This window comes from Astatotilapia calliptera, chromosome 12, assembly GCF_900246225.1.
Source record: "Astatotilapia calliptera chromosome 12, fAstCal1.2, whole genome shotgun sequence".
Lineage (NCBI taxonomy): Eukaryota > Metazoa > Chordata > Actinopteri > Cichliformes > Cichlidae > Astatotilapia > Astatotilapia calliptera.
The window spans coordinates 3,238,690-3,256,843 of NC_039313.1; the positions used below are offsets into that span (position 1 = coordinate 3,238,690).

Sequence of the window (18,154 nt, forward strand, 5' to 3'; positions counted from 1 at the left end):
CTTTTAAGCTTGTTAGAGTTGTACAAACTCAACCCCGTACCGATTTTCCCAGCAAAATGTAAAGAAATAAAGGTTGATCCAAGACTTTTGCACTTCTACGCTTACGTTTAGTAGTAATTATTCCTTATTCGAGCTCTCGGCTTGCAAGTTCTGCCTAGTTTAAAACCGGGATAAAGCCAAAGAGGCATGTTCTTTGTCACATTATGCAGCTAATTTTATCTTTATTTAAAGTACATAAACCATATTATCATTTCAACTCGAATATGTCGCCTGGTAAACTCAGGTCCTTTCTCTTTCTCAGGTACAGCTTGTTTCTTGCAAACAAGCAAACACACACACACACACACACACACACACACAAAAGCTTATATATTTGCTTGCAGCAGAGTGTTGTTGAAATCATTATCAATACTTTTCCCCAACACACAACTCTTAGTGACACCGCAACCTTTCTACAAAATAAGTCTGCAAGGCTGGAAAAAGCGACCTCCAATCGTGCACATAAACAAAATGTTGAAAAGGGATTCAAGTGATATGAAGGCTGAAGTAAGCCAGGCTTTCAGAGCTCTCTCTTTGCTCTATGCCAGAGAAGGACACGGCTGAAAAGGAAAACAGCCATTACTTAATGAGCCACTTAAAGAGTGCCCTCTCTATTTAGGTTTCATTACTTTTATTGTAAATCCTTCACAGCCCTCGTCTGCTAGTCATTCATTCAGAGTTTCCGCGGCCAAGTGCACCATTATATATTAACCAAAATCACAGGGCTGGAAAATACCTCAGCTGAATGACAATTATGATTACTATGAAGTTATCCCCCCAAAATGTATTTTTCTTAAACTACTCAAATGAAATGTCTTTTGTTTACATTGTTTAATAACATTCATTAATCAAGAAGCCAGAGAGTGGTTGTGAAAAGCAACAAAAAAAGGGGGGGAGTACAAATCAGCAGCAGATAATTACTGTGGAAACCTTATAACAGTGCAGCTCCTAATCCATCGCAGGCTCAGGGACAGCATCTTAATCAGAAGCTAATTACATCCTGTCATTCACCGCAATGAAAATATGGAGACAGGAAGATGGAAGACGGCTCAGGACGACAAGCAGGAAATGGATATATATGCCTACAACAAGTTACCCACGTGCTTTTATGTGCCTCTTATTATGTGTCAGTGTGCACTGTCACCAAGCTTACAGCTTTGAGCTTGAAAACAAAGAGGCTCTTATTCTGACAGTTAAAAGTGTCGTTACATCCAGACCCCTAAAAACAGACAACTGACAGTTTCACAAAGCTCTCGCTGGAGAGGGCAGCCATTAATCCCACTGGTTTCCAACCTTCAGAAATCAACAAATACATATTATCACACATGATAAGAACATACAACTCATTCTTAGCTCGTGACATTTTTCATAACTTGTCTTCTTGTTGTTGTTTTTTGTTTGTTAGTAACTGAAAAAAATCTGTGCAAGTGATTCAATAAATGCACAAAAGAGGCCATCAAACGTGTTCTCAGGTTTGCTCTCTTCTCAGACAGACTGTTAAACCACCGACTTTCGCTTTCACTGCCATCAAGAACAGTACTTCAGAACAATGCTCCTTATTAATATAGTATTTGTGCGTCCTTGTAGCTGATTTTTGTAAACATCTTAAATCAAATACAGTTAACGCCCACGTTTGCGAGGTTGCCGTCTTCTTATCTGCCTTTACAGGAACACTATTTCCCTGTGTTGCAACCAACTGTTGATCTGAGTGAATAATGTGAAACCGGCAGCAGGAATGTAAACTGCATTGTTTGCATGCTTGTACCTGTGCATGTGCGGATGTTTGACTCAAATTAAACAAGAAATAGTAAAACAAAAACAAAACACTACTTTCTAGTTCTACTAGTGGTCAGAAGATACACAAGGAAGGTAGGTTTAAACAAATGTACCTATTTTGGTCCACTGTCACTGAAATCTATGATGCTTTGCCCTTCCAGTGTAACATGTGACTCCCTCAGGAGCTCTCCATTGGGCTGCTATTTATAGGCTGGTAAAATGATAAGGTCACAAAATCAAATCAAATTAAATCTACATTTTTTATTCACTCTCTCCCCTTTTTTTCTTAAACTATAATAAGCCAAAAAGCCATGTAACATTTCTCATTGGGCAAAATAAAAACATGTTCATATTCCTTAAAACAGGCACTGAAAAAACTGCACTGAACCTGCTATGGAATCTACAACAGCACCTAAAAATGAAAGCACCTGCACATTAACTCATTAACATCTTAACAGCTGAAACAATTTATAAGTGTTAATTAGAAATGAACAAAAGGGATGCCAGAACTGGCTTGCTGGTATTCACAATGCCAGTAAACCAAATCTCTTTATACACTATTTTGCAGTTGAGCTTTGGGAAACTGCGATGCTCATTTCCCCTTTTTTGGAGAAGATCATTTGCAGCCTAGATCAGCTTTGGGAAGTTCCTAATACAAATACGCGTTACATGCGATCTCTAAGCAGGCCTCACACTTTTGTGAATACGGTGTTGTCAGTAACAGAGAAAAGTGATCATCCTGCTTCCAGATCCGCAGCATCGTCATCAACCAAAAGTTGGTTGATTAAATGAATTGACGAAGGCCTGATGGGTCACAAAAAAGGAAAAAGCAAACTCAAACCGCATGGCACCAGTGACATCATCATTAGCAAATCAGACAGTTAACTATCTATTAGCTATTTGACCGATCTGCATTTATATATACCTTTCAACCATGTCTGAGTGTTGATGTTGCATGCTTTGTCTACCAGAGGGCACTCAGCAACTCTCCTGTTGGCAACATGTGTTTGGAAGAGCACAAACACGACAGGCTGCTGATTCCAGCAGCATGAGGCAGCGCGTAAATGAATAACTCACGACTTGCTGTGACACAACAACATTATATTAGTAAGGACTCATAAACAATTACTTCCTGAAAGAAAAAAATACCACATTTTATCATGTTCTGATGTTATTCAATAATTAAATCAATATAAATGCACAATGACCAGTTGACTAGGAAGCCATTCTTTAAGGGAAAACTTTAAGAATATACAACTTGGACAGCTGCACGCTGGAGGTTCGGTCATGTGTTCGTGTCAGACAGAGAAAAGGCTTGCGAATGTGACCATGCATTTATCAGCCACGCTGTCGCCTACAGTGTGTGACAGTTAGAGACAGCCAGGGCTTGGGGACGTCCCACTGGCATTAAGAAAGCTCTCTCCATGGGATGCGTCAGCCAATGAGCAACGGAGCCTCGGGGGGCTGCCTTGTTAATTAAAGCCGGAGTTGTTTGTCAGTGCCGACATATGATGCACAGCACTATCACCGTTGGGGGAAAGTGAAAACACGAAGCAAGATTGCTGCAACCCCTGCAACAAATCTGCTGCCTCACCATGGAAGCAAGACATCTCACTACAGCAAGGACCGCTGCGGTTTAAGGTGCCAGTATTGGTTTGCATCGTGTTACTCAAGTGGCAACGAGCAGAGCGGAAACACAAAGCTGACCCAGGGAAAAGATGTGAAATTATAGGATTTTTGGGCTCTTTAAAGCTTTACACAATCCGTCAATCTGCTGAAAGCCAAACCTTCAGTTTAAGCTCAGGATTTATCGGCACGTCTCTGCACAAGTGTGCTTTCTAACATGAAATCTTGAGTTCCGGCCTTACTAACGACTCCAAATAGTTAGCATGTGGTCATATCTGGGTGCTAACTATGAGACACTCGAGTGTAGCTATATTAAGGGGAAGTCTCTGGGGCGAAAAAAAATCTTTCTAACTGCTGCTCTGACTTCATCGCAGCACTTGATGATATATAATGACACATATTTGTATCTGGAATGTTGCTGGCTTAAATCCATGCACCAGCTGCCAAAACACAGGCAGAGAAAATGAAGCAACAAATCTCAGTTTCCCTAACAACTACTGTCAAGCTCCTTGAGGGCAAGGGACTTAATTTCCCCATACTCCACCAGCGGTGCTACTCAGTAGCCAACGATCGAGGATGATTAGTGTGCAAAACTTGAGAAAACAGAGCCATGCAGGAAAACAGCAAGCAAAACATCCCTGGATACACAAAGAGACAGAGTCTTTGATATATGAACCCATTTTCCGCCAGAATCCCAGACCCCCTTGGCCTCCTGCCCTTCACACTGTTGTAATATCACTAAATCAACTAAACCTAAATCCCCCATTAGACTGAATTTAGAAACCCACGCTGCGGAACGGAAAACCCAAACAAATCTGTAAATTCATGTTAAAGCAGATGAACAGAAGGATTGTGGATTAACGAGAGGGGATTTGCCACTCCGACATCACTCACAGAGCAAATGGAGCAAATCAAACATCTTATTAATACGTTGACAGATGGATAATTGTGTCATTTTATTATCTCCTCACTTGTTCGATACACACAGGGAGACTTCTGGAGGGTATAAGCTGTAAAGCATAATTGTTTTATATCGCTGCTATGTCCACGAAATTGGCCTTCAGGAACTGAAAGAATTCCCCAAAGTTACTCAGACTAATATACGGGCTAATTTATCCTTCTTCTTAAAGTCGTGTTTCTTAAAAAGAGAAAAAAATAAGGGAATAATTTTCCTGACTCATGCGCAATGATTTCATTCTTTACTTAAAAAAGAAATAAAAACCACAGAAACTGTGCATGAGCTTTTCTCCTTTTCAACAGCCCACAGTAACAGATTGACTCTTTTTGAATCATCACTGAATCATACCCCCATTTAAAAAAAACATCATCATAAGTTGCCTGTGACAAAGCAGCACGGCTGTGTTTGCATAGTCGATTTGCACAGGTAAGTAAGCGGCTTTCCTGCGAGAAACGAGGGGATTCAAAGCGAATAAACACGGTGTAATCAAATGCGGCTGTGGCTGCAAATTGCTTTCGGCTGTAATGAAACCGGGTTACGGGGTAGCAGGCAAGACCACCACACAGCCTAAGCCTTTATCGAGGGAGCTCGATCCTATCGGCGCTGAGCTGGAATATCAACTGAGTGAGCTTAGAGTGGAAGTGCTCTGGGAGTAACCCATAACCTCAGGCATGAGTTACAGACTAGAATGGGACAATCAAACAGCAGTAACCCAAAGGTGACGTAGATTTTATGAAACACATTCACCCTGAAGTGCATCAGAGAGCAGACACACACACACACACACACACACGAAAAAAGATTACAGGGAGATTTGAAAGCAATGAGATTAAACACAAGTAAATATTGCTATGTTGGCCATATGGGCTCACTGAACCCGGGGAGGGTGGAATAAATAATGACGGTGAAATCCTAATGAGACCGACTGTATGGCCTGACATAAACACAACCGTGCTGGCCATCAGTCACTTTAAAGAGGTCAGGAGGACCACACGCTCGCTCTCCAGAGGGTGTGCCAGCTTATCGGAGCATAATGCAATAAGTCAGAGCTATTCCCTGACTGCCCCCCCCCCCCCCCCCCACCCCATAATTGATGAGTAATTAGCACAGGTAGAGTAGGTCATGAGCTCCACTCAAGCACGCGGTGAGTAGGTGAAAGAATGACTCATGGACAGACGATGTGATGGTTCCGGTGGGCACACACCGCGGAGAGGCCATTTCACTCTCAGTGATGCAGCTAAAACAAATGTCATTAGCGTTGTCACTTACAGCAAACAATACACGAAATTAGCACTAAGTCAACACTCTGATTTCATTTACCACATGCACAGAAATCAGAGGCACAAAAAAAACCCCTATCTGTGCTCATCTCTTCTTCTAATTGTACCAGATCCACTAACATCATTTAATAAGCGCAGGCCATTTGCATGCAAATCAGACCAATTATCAACAAGTAGCTGGTATGTGAGTATCATTTCACATTGAGCTGTATCATGCCTCATTTGCGTAGCCTTGAAACATAAGCTTCTGTGCAGCGCACAGTGTTCTTTCTCTGTGTTCACTCAACACAGAGAATTATTATAGCTAGTAAATGTGTAAAACTAAAATTGGATAATTATCTGGCTTCGCCTCGCTCTCACAGAGGCAGCGTTTATTTACTGTAATGTTTTTATTAAGATAAACCCTCAAAGGATAAATCTAACCTCATCTCCCACATCAGAGACAGATGTCCAACTTGTGAACTAAAAAGACGTCTTACAGCATCACAACACGTGTTACTTTTCCCAGAAGTCATTAAGTGCAGCGCACTTCAAAGTCTTCCAGCCATCAGAAGTGGCTGCCATGCAGCACAGAGGGCAAAGGTGCTTTTACATACAAAATCACATGGAGATGAATGAAGAGAATGGGCAGCAACACACAAGTTTATCTGGGGTGAGTGCCGCTTGTGAAATTTAGCCTGATTAGCCAAAAAACTCTGCAGTGTCATTAAAGCATTCATGCGCATCATTATTCTTCTCATATAAGTTCATTCCCAACAATATTTCAGGGATCGCCCTTGCACTCCTATCTGCTTTCCCGCCTGCTTTAAGTACCATGAAGCTAAATGGAATTGCAGGATAATCACAGATGACCCTGACAGGTTAAACTTGTTAATAGCTGGGCAGTGGAGAATTGATTATCAGCTTCAAGTGAGTGAATCCTACATTCAGAATAGACAACTGGTTAAGATTTTATGCTGCAAACACGCAGTCCACCATTATATTGAATAAGAGCTATGTAGGAGGCATGACTGATGACTGATTAATAGCCACCATAGTTAAGCTTACATAGAAAGGTGTGATTGGATCCACGGCCTCTCAAACGAGGCCATCATCTTAAAATACACAGACACCAGTGAATATTAGGTATATATTTTTAAAGGTAGTTATTTATATACAGTACCATCCTCAGAATGAGCCATAAAAAAGCAACAACAAACCTGCCTCATCAGTCTGCCTAATATCCCACAGGGAGCTATGTTTCATTTGTCATTTTGAATGTAATGAGATAAAGGAGCTAAATAAAGGAGGGTGTCACAAGGGGACCTCCTCTCTTCCTGAAATCACTGCTCTGACATCTGACATAGCTACCACATGGTAATGACAGCAGCAGAGTTATCAGCACGTGGTGTGTGAGCCTCCAACACACGAATGATGTAATAGGCAGTTTATCAGAGGTCGGAGTGTCAAGAAAGCAGAAAACAGAAAAACGCACAAACCAGATCCAAACCTGTCCCACCAAAGCACCTGTTTATTCTCCAATCATATGCTGGCTCTCTGAAGCAAGTAATTTTCAAGAAACAGGTGTGTGTGTGTGTGTGTGTGTGTGTGTGTGTGTGTGTGTGTGTGTGTGTGTGTGTGTGTGTGTGTGTGTGTGTGTGTGTGTTGTAAACACTTTCATGACAAGGACTCCAAACAGACACACATCAAAGCGAGCACTGATCACCTTGAGGGATATCCTCTCATCTACAAATATCAGACGATTACAAGAGTAATCCTCATCCATCTCATTACCGCCATCTCAAGTAAATTGGCTACAAATTGGACTAGTCCTTCATGTTGCTGGTGAGTGGGTGAGGACCCACTTACACGCACACACGCGCAGACAGACACACACACACACACACTCTTGACACATGATGAAGAATGCAAACACACAAACAGTTAACGATCCGCTTCCTCCTTACCTCCAGACGGTCCAGGCTGATGAAGCTGGCGATAGCAAATCCATCAATGATGTCCTCCTCCTGCGAGCTGGACTCTCGTCTCTTTCGCCGCGGGGGGCGCGAGACTCTGGCGGCGGCCGCGGGGTGCGGAGCTTTTTTACCGGGCAGGGAGGCGGCGTCCCTCCCCGGACTGTGTCCCTCCCTGTCGGAGCAGGAGGAGTTGGGGTCGGGGCTGCGGGCGTCTCTGCTCCCAGCCTCCCGCAACCTCCGCACTCTCTCCCGCTTGGATCGACATCTCCGACCCTGCTTCAGTTTCCCATCCATGCTGTCAGAGAATTCTCCCAGAGTCCGAAAGAAACAGCAATATTACTCCACAGCTCGCGCAATATCAAATAACACACGCGCATGCACGCACACGCAGACACACACACTGGACTGTGGATCGTAGCCTGCGCTGCGCTATAACGTGGAGACAGCGCTGCGTGCAGGGCTCTGTAAATAACGAGGCGACCGTAGCCTCACAACAGTGGATGACCTTGAGTATAAACCTCGCCAATCTCCATTACGATAAGCAAACGTTCCAAGTATCCCCGCGCAGGCGAGCGACTGGGTGAGAGTGAGCGAAGCGACGCGGATCCGCACGCTATTCTGTCACGAATCTGCGCCGTGTCGACGCGCTGGCCGCTAAAGCAGGTGCAAAAAAACGGCGAAACGCTCAAAATCCGCGCACTGCACTCGTCTCGTAACTTTTGTGGCATCTCAGTAATAACGAGCGGCGTTCAAAGCGGGAGCTCGCAGCATACTGCAGACAGCGCAGAGAAATCATGTCGCTGCCCGTTGTTGTTTTCCACCACCCCAATCCATGATCCAAGTCTGGCAAGAAAAAAAAGAGAGAGAGAGACAGTATCGGGACAGTATCCGTCCGAGATAATGCTGATAATAAACGCCTGGTAAACGTGTCGATAGAAGCTGTCGAATGAGAGAATAATCCCGCGGACGACGCTTTGACTTTTAAGCCATATTCCTCTCCGCTCTGCGCTTCAGAAGCAAAGGATCCGAAGTCTGAGAGCTACTTAGGCTATGCGCAGTGTTTCCTAAATGACCCGAGCCGTCCGGATAAGACAGACATCCAAACTCCATAGGGCAACGAAGCGGTCTATTCCAGTTTAGATAACGTTGAGTTTCCCTACAAACCTCCACTCCAGTCCGTCCCTCAGTTGCTCAGTGGCTCCTGGTATTTTCTGTTCGCATAATAAGGCTTTGATAAGTGTCCTTAAAGCGACAGGAGTGATTAAAATCTCTCTCTCTGCCCCCTCCCCTCTCTATCTCTCATTCCCTTCATCCGAAATTAAGATACGCAGTCAAGCTTCAGAGAACCCACATAACTGACGTATTTCCGCCACCTCTGGCCTACAATTTACCATAGGAAGGAAGCGTGTGTAAAAAAAAGAAAGCCAGAGAGAAAGGGAAAATCATTCTCTCTCACTGTTGGGTACACTTTGTCATACAAGGCACTATTTTAGTCTGTCTGTCTGCCGGAGCTGATGCCACATCATGCCGTTTCCCGCTGACGGTTTGCGCTGTCTCCCTCTCACACACTCTCATCTATCAGGTTCTGACAGCTTCTCCATTCCGAGCATGCTGACTCTCCCCCCCCCCCCCCCCCCCCCTCTCCCCCACCTCAACCCCCAACTCTCTAAATTCACCAGCAGACAACAGAAAGTGCAAAGCTGTAAAGCTGCGTTTCACTGTCGCATAAAGGTCAGAATTTCATGAGTGCACTGTAATAAAATATATATTTGAAATATGGGTTTGTCATATTTACCCTGCCCCAAACCTTTTTGTAAAGCCTGAGCAGGACTGCTGTGTCTCTGCAGAGTGAGCACTTCCAGGGGGTTCCTGAGGGAATTCCAGGGAATCCTGTGCAAAGTGAAACTGCTTAATTTATCTGCTTTCTATCAGGAGAAATCAGGGCAATGACATTATACAATCACTCCACTGTGTAATATTTTTTTCAGTTAAAGGTTTCACTGCCCTTACTGTGACTGTAACACCACCCAAACTGTAACAGAGACTTTTGCAAGCCTTTATAAATGTTTATTTTCTCCCCTGCAGAGCCATCAGGTTGTGATGCAGACGTGTAGGAACAGGTATCTCAGGTTAACACCGTTATCGATACTCTATACTGTGATTATGTTTTCATAAAGGTATTTTCTCAATCGACTTCTTCAATTACATGGAAACATAACCTCAGAAGCCAACAGTCCAATTTTCTAGGCAAGCTAGTTTATAGATTGTAGATTATGTTTACTTCCAGAGGATCTGCATCTCATTTCCATTTACACAAGTCGAGGAAGTTGTTCCTTTGTAAATGTCTGGTGAGTATTTGCATAATACTTTGCTTAGTTGGAAACCTGTTCTCTTGCTGTGGGCTTAAATGAAAGAAGCTTGCTGTTTAGGTTATTATTACTTTATTAGCAAATACATGGCATGCTGTCAAGTGTTCTCTGATGAACTCGTAACGCATATGAATGAAAGAATTTAGCAAAATATTATATTGCAGCTATATTGTGACCGATGAATGGTGCTAGAGACTTAGTGTCAATCGTCTAATAAGTATGAAACCTGAAGATGAACCGCACCACTGAGTGTGAAATTTTGCTTATAGGAATCCTCTGGCTTATCACCTGATTTTCACACTATGCCAAACAGGAGAGTCAAAGCTACAAATGCTATCCTGGAGTACTTAGGTAGTTAGTGCAGTGGATCAGGTGTGGAAATTTTCTTTAACATAAGAATCTTTGGTGGAAATGCAAAGCAATGCATCAAAATGCAAAATGAAAGTACTTTTATGCAAATACAGAGTGCTGCAGGGTAAATTATCCAGCGCACTGCAGGTGATTAAACCACAGTCTGCACTGAGTGAGTGAGCATGATGATCCTTTTATGATAAACATCAGGTTAGGCTGTGACCTGTGCATATGCAATTATAAAATTGTAAGACTCTTGTCTTTTGTTTACAGCTGTCCACAGTTCAAGGCCCATTGCTGAGTTTGTTATATGCCCTCATTTACTTTTCATTGAAGTTGTCAGTTTGAATAAGGCAGCCGCTGGGCCTATATGTCACTTTGAAGAAGGATAACCAGGTGAGCGGTGCATCGATCTTTGCGCCGGTGCACTTTTCATCTTGAGACGGTATCGTTTTCATGTTACTTTAACTGCTGTGAATAAACCCCTCTCTGTTTGAGCTGCTTTGCGAGAACTCATTCAGTAAGGAGATTAAAAAAGGGGGAACAGGTATGGTGAGAGGGCCGTGGAGGAGAGGGAAGAGATTACCTCTGTTTCTTCCATGCAACTATTTGCTGTGAGCTTAATCCATAGCTACAGACTCTGAGCTCCCACATCCCAGTCATTCAAACGCTAGTCTGTTTGAAATGCTTAGCCCCAGCTGCGCTGGAAGCTAAAGGAAGGGAACCTGTCATGCTTTTTTATGATATTTAAGTGGCAGAATTGTTTTTCTTTGTGTCTGCCACCACGATAAGGATTCATTTGATGTTGCTGAGGTCAAGTTGCTCATTGCTTAAAGTTATTTTCCGCTGCGATAGTTCTAAGAGTCTGCTGTGTGGCGCTGACATGAGATTGAGAGGTGAGAGATTTGAAGCAGGCAATAAAAAGGCTCTCTCCAAGTACACGCTATGTCCTTTGTAAGGAATGTAGCCCCACAGAAATCAATAAGGCTAGATTTCACAGTGGAACCCCAGATAGCTGTAAGATGCACAAATCCCTACACTGCTGTAAATAAAATAAAAAAAAATCTTTCAGTGTCACAACAGAATTTGTGCACACATCGTGCCAGTATATTACCTCTGTTCAACAAACCATCTCTTTTTTTAAGGCATAGTTGAAATGGCGAACGCTTTTTCCCCCAGACAAAAACGTTGGTATAAGAATATGGACATAAAAACAAAAATCCATTCCTGGAAGTTTTTGACATTCTCAAGTCGTGTCTTACAGGTCAAGTATAGTGTGACGCAAATGAGGTAAAGTTATGAAGTTGGGTTAATGAATGATTAGGGTTAGGCATCTAAATCACTTGGTTATGGTCAATGAAAAAGTGTGTTTATGGCCATGTTACACACCCAACTGCCAATTAGATTGAATGTAAACAATAAGATGCTCGGTCTACTATCAATGGAATTTCTATGTAGCCTTCTGGGCTGGTTCTTCAGGCCAATTCAGTGTAATGACTGTGAACCGCCCACCCCTTAAGTTTATTATAAGGAGGCACGGTGATGCAGTGTGTAGCACTGTTGCATAGCGCTGTGGGCTCACACACAGTTCAAATCCATTTATATTAAAAATCCTCTAAAAGACATCGAGCACTTTTCAGCCCTGTGAAGGGCAGAAATTCTGAGGAAACATAATTATGGATTAGGAAGTGAGGGCTGACCTTAACAAAACACTCACTTTTCCAGCTGAAATCACAGTCACCAACTTGTGCCAAAATCTGGTCCTCTGGTCCAGTTCCAGCTAGTTTGTCTTCATTGTTGAACTGACAGTCCACTGGGAGGATGCCATCAAGGAGAGATATGAAAGGAAGAAACTGCGATCCCAAAATGTAGAAGCTCAGGCTGAGGATGCTGTGGAGGTGGGTTGGAGGGTCTATGTGACAAGCACAAGTTAATCAAAGAGCTCCCCACTGTTGCCAAAGGAAGCGGTCACTGACTATGGCTGAAACAGAAGGAGACAGCGTGGTCTGCAGCACACACCCAGGTGTCATCACCCTTTGGTCAGCTGAGTGGATTGTGTGATGATTGGTCATGTATCCACACAGGTGAAAACATCACAGTTTACCATCAGCAAAATCGCCCCAACTTTAAGTCTCCTCCAACCCACTCAGGGCTGATGCAGTGCTGCAGTGACACAGAGTTTAGCATCAGTGTGTGAATGTGTGTGTGAATGGGTGGATGACTGGATATGTAAAGCGCTTTGGGGTCCTTAGGGACTAGTAAGGCGCTATATAAATACAGGCCATTTACCATTTACCATCTATTCCAATTAATAAATTGCTAGCATGCTGAAATGCTACACTTTGCTTTTTAGCAACTTAAAATTGACATTTATCTGAAAGCACCACCGTGTATCTGTGTAGAGCAACACAGCACTGGCTGTAAGCTTTTAGTCTTGTTCTTAAAAAGATAGTCTCAGATTTGCCATTTACTGATGAATTACCCCAATATCTGCCTCAAAATGATTTGCAATTGTTTGTTAAACCACAACCAGCATGCACGTCGATTCAATCCATCAGAAACTCCAGCAGCAATGACGACCAGCTGTTTTGAATATGAGATGTTGGATTCTAACTGAGACGTCTCAATTTGTCGCCCTAGCTGTCACTGAGGAATTACTGTGAGGGAAAACATAAGTCAGTGGTTTTATGCCTATAGGCCTTTCGGCTGCCTCTGTGACACATCATGGAGTAATTCACTAGTTTGGTGGCAATTTACAGGCAGGCTCAACAAGAAACCCGCCCGGGGGCCTCGAGCAACAAGCTGTCTCTCAGGAAACCGTGGCCAGCCATAGGATTGTCTGGGCTGGGGCCTCGCAAACTGCCGCATGAAAAATTAACCTGCTTGCTCAAAAGACACAGCTTAAACATCCTCCCGGCCCGAGAGCCTCCTCTCGTCATCTCTTACCCTCTCAGTCTCCCCAGCTGTCTCTTTCTATCTTTCCTTTATCCTTTGTTCCCCTCTTCATCTCACCTGTTTTATCTTCACAGCCTACGTTATTTAGATCTATCATTGAGCCTCTGCTCTATATCTATGCTTCAAAGGCAGCAGCTGTTTGTTCCATGCTGAACACAGACACATATATACATAGCGCGGGAGACTCGGCCACAGATATTGGATGTGTAACGTAAACATGGCCATAGCTGTGGACATCGGGTGATAAGGAATCATTCCAGCTTGGTTTAGAGCTGAAAGTCAAGTGGAAGTCACCAACTTAAATAAGTGAGGTAACAACATAGGATTAGTCAGGAAACGGATAGGAACGGTACTGAGGTGTCAATAATTTAACGGAGCAGGTTGTAAATCTAAGTGCCTTTGGATATTTCATAGCACTGGGGAGCAAAGTTTAATCAAACAGAGAGACTGGCCCCAGAGCTGTGTGGGTGAGAGAGATGAATCTACAGGCAGCCCTTGAGCAGGCAGTAGGGCTTTTATTACAGGCATCATTCAGGGCAAAATTAGCAATGTGACCTGATACTTTAGTGAAATAAATTGAGTTAAGAGACTAATGTGGATACATGTCATGTTAAATGTCATCATAAAAAATGTTTCTTTGAATTATTGTGTGCCACAAGGGGATACACTTCTCCTGTCATTGCCCCCCACCCCCCACCCCACCCACACACACACACACACACACACACACCACACACCCACCCACCCACACACACACACACACTGAGAATCCCTCAGTCAACATTTCTTGTTTTGGTTTCAGGCATTGCTCAACATTTAGAGAAAAAAATAGCCATAATGGTTTTTATTGATCCTAAATGTCTAGTGCCCTCTCTGTTGCTAAAGTAACAATGCTTTCTGCTCCTCCAAATTGCATCAACAGATGTTGTGACAGCAGAGCTTTTCATAAAAGGCCCCCTAAGGCAGTCAATATTTCCCCTAGAAACCTGCTTCGATTCCTGTCAGCTGCTGAAAGATAGAGTGAGGATGTCATTTGAGTTCATCACTGATGGCTTAACTCACATCTTGTGGCGATCGCACCTGTATTATCGTTTCGAGTCTGTACGTAGGCAAAAGGATATGAAATATCTTGTACTTCCTGCTTTATTTTGTTCTTGCTTTAGTTTATCTTTTCAGATCCTCCACTTCCTGCCCTTGTGTGTTTCCCACCTGCAGCTGTGTTCTGCCTCTATCTGTATATTAACTGCATTTCCTTTTTCTTTGCCAGATCATCTTGGTGCCACGTGTCGAGCTTTCCAGCATTTACTCCCTTGTACCTTTGTGCTCGATCGTCTCTGTTCTGCTATGTTTTTTGCTGTTTTTCTTCCATGTCCAGTCTTTGTACCCACGCCTCTTCTGTTTCTATATTCTTATTTAATGAAGATGATCTTCCAATTCTTAGCAAGAAAAAGAATAACTGTTCCTTTAATTAGACATTTTGTGCAGTTTTGCTCCTTCTTAAAACCCCTATGGTGCAGCAGACACTGAACACTGCGATGAAAGTCTTTTCATCAAGCAAAGTTTAGTTAATTAAAAAAGCTTATGTGCTGAAAGGTCAACGCACTCCTCCAAGCGAAAACGGTGGGTTACATAAAGCATGATTTTTAAAAAAAAATAAAAGTACTTTAACATATTTTACATGATTTACATGACTGAATCTGCCAGTGGTTAGATGCTTATGCGAGCTGTGATCCAGCATTAGCACACACAAAACAAAAAGCCAGTGAAGGAGACTCTGTGCATTTAATACTTTGCCTCCAGTTCCTATAACTCAGTAAATAACTCGAACAAAAGCAAATATTGACAGAGTGTAAGTGGTTTCTCTTACATATGTAACAGCTCTTTTCTTTGGTGCACAGAGAGCTATTCCCACTTGTCCCCCTGCAATTAACGCCTGAGCCACCAAACCCCGCAAGCTTCACTGATAACTTGTGCCAAGTCCCCAAACAACCATCTCCCTTAACCTCCTACACACACACACACACACACACACACACACACACACACACACACACACACACACACACACACACACACACACACACACACACAAAAATCATTCTCCCTTCTTTTTTCTTTTACAGACATGCAACCATGTGGTAATGTACCCTGTAACTGTTTGCAAGCGGCAGATTTTTCAGCGTCGAAGGCCGTGTCACACAATGCCACATTAGGAGAGGTGATGTTTTCTCGGTGGCACTCAACAGGCTGACACAATGTGACAAACTGTCACATGGGAGGGCTTCACCACCCAGGACTTTGCTTGTTAGAACTCGTGAATAAGTGAGCAAGTGGCACCAAAAGAGAGTGACAGAGAGAGAGCGAGTGAGCGTGGGGGAGAGAAAAAGAAGGAGAGACTTCCCTCGGCTTGTTTTCTAAGCATATCTGCAGCCATACAGCATAATGAGCACAATGTTAACAGACTGAGTAAACATAGAAGGCAGCATAAACAGGCTGACGGCAGGTGACAGTTATGTGTAATGAGGGGAGCTGCGGAGACGAGCCCATAAGGGTCTGGTGTCCACATGATTGTCAACTGTGGTCAGTTTATAGAGCGTGCCGCGATAAAACGTAACTTTAACTTTCATTTAAAGTTCATCATTAGCAGCTGCTGAGGGAAATCAACAGTACATGAGCTCACTCCTGCTTATACAAGCGTGCCCTTTGCCACAGTGTTACATTTATGTCAAGGTACACCTGGATGCTGTGGATGAGCTGTTCTTTTCTAATGTACACTGAACTGTCTAGTTAAGCCGAGTAAGATTAAGCAATTGGATGCCACTTGCTGATTTAATGAAATGCAGCTCATGCATTTTATTTGGCTTGTCTCAACTCTGTATATTTTTATATATTTTATTTATTGTTTACTCTATTTAATTTGTAAAATATGTGTACACACACACACACACACACACACACACACACACACACACACACACACACACACACACACACACACACACACACACGTAGAAAAATATTTAGTATACACATCCAGAAACGCATATACTATTATATATTGTACATATATTTATTAGTTTCAGATGTAGCCATTCTTGTATTTTGCTTGTTTACATTATTGTATTTTGCACAACTCTGTTGCTTGTGAAGCTCGCACACAAGAATTTCACTCACATGTGCTGTACCAATGGACCTGCACATGTGATGTGACAATAAAAGTGATTTGATTTGATTTGGCTTGATTGTCTCTGTAACCCCGCCAAGGACTTTGTGTAGTGGTGGATACATTTTTGCTTTAAGATATAAATGTTGCATACCATCTGTCTTTATTATTTGATGACAATCTTATCGCATGCTGTGCAGAGTGTACAACAAGCAAAGATAACTTTGCATTTCTACAAAAAAACCACAACTGTGCACCCCCACAAAATGACAAAAAAACCCTGCCACAGTGTTTTGTCCTTTTGAGCGGTGCTGATATGCATTATCTCAAGTGTTAATATGGCTCATACATTCGAACAGCAACCGAGAGGCTTGCTGAATAACAAAGGAGAGGCAAGAATAGAAAATCAACAACTGGCAGATTGAAAGTTAAAAGGCTGTAAAATGAGCGTGTGTTCAAATAGAGAGAGAGAGAGAGAGAGGGAGGAAGGGGCTGTGAACGGGCGTATTATGCTTGGCTTCTTATAACGCTCCCCTGGCTTTCACAAGCCTCTTGATTAGAAAACAGCAGCCCCTGAGATAAAACACACTCATAGAAACACACTGGATTTGCATGCAAAGAGACATGGAGCTTTTCATGCATGCATCCACTCCAGGCAAATGAGAGAACACAATGCTTTAGATGCTGCTCCCTCTTGCAGGAAGGCTTGTGCTTCCCTGCTTTGTTTTAATATTCTTATGGGTCAACTTTCGCTTTTTAACAGATATTTATTTTTAGACACCTTAACAATTCGCCAGTCAGAGATAAAGTGTTTGCTTCTGAATTTCAAGAGAAGATGGTTATCAGTTGATATTTATCATATAGCTGTAGTTATTGCCATCTGCTTTTTGGGGGCAGACGGGGAGGTTTACACGTGCAGGTGAAATAAAAACAGCAGCGACAACCCCCACAGGCATCTGTAGCAATAGATATAACATTATTTATGTATGACAGAGCAAGTGCTGGGGTGGACGTGGGTTGCAAAGCAGCTTGCAGTTGTGAAGCAAACGTGTTTTAAATGTGTATTAAAAAATACAAGTTTGGATGATATAATGTTGAATGGATTCATCAGCTTGTAAATGATCCCACAAGCTGGTTTTGCGTTCCTGGACAATGTAATTCCAAATATTCATATACTCTTACTTATACAGGGAAAAGATACAGTGCTGCACCTGCATTCATCACACCTGAAGTCCTTCACTGGTGCCCAGATAGTTATAATAGAGAACATCAAGAAGATCTGCTTCCAGTGTGAGACGGTGCGAGCAGATACATGGATCGTTTGTTTTATAAATGAAGGCATGCTGAGGCAGCCCAGCGCACTACTTTCAACATGAGAACTACAGTTGCTTTTTGAGTTCAACTCTAGTAATGACTTGTTTAAATATAATTCATGACTGGGATCATAAGTTATTCACCAACTCGCTGATTAATTATGTAAGTCTGAAATGTAATATCACTGATTATGCGTGACAGCAGATTTTCATCGTTACAAATTGAGGGAGTTTCTAACAGTGGGCTTATGCCAAGCAGCTTTCTTTTGCAAATTAATAGAGACACATTTGGGCAAATATGAAAAAGCGTTACTCTTACTTGATGGTTTAGCACTGAAGGATTTTCTTCTGCAGTATTATGCACGTATC

General features: G+C 42.7%; 1 protein-coding gene across 9 annotated transcripts in view; it reads right to left on the minus strand.

The window, feature by feature from the left end:
- Nucleotides 1-8,974, minus strand: part of fbrsl1 (fibrosin-like 1) — a 284,283-nt gene extending 275,309 nt beyond the window's left edge. For 7 of the 9 annotated variants that reach the window (XM_026188505.1, XM_026188511.1, XM_026188508.1 and 4 more), the window contains exon 1: nt 7,626-8,973. In XM_026188505.1, coding sequence (XP_026044290.1) covers nt 7,626-7,928 — 303 coding nt within the window. In that variant the 5' untranslated portion in view covers nt 7,929-8,973. Of the gene's footprint in view, nt 1-7,625 lie in introns of all 9 variants that reach the window. The other 2 variants (XM_026188504.1, XM_026188506.1) reach the window with 1 other exon arrangement.
- Nucleotides 8,975-18,154: the final 9,180 nt, after the last annotated feature.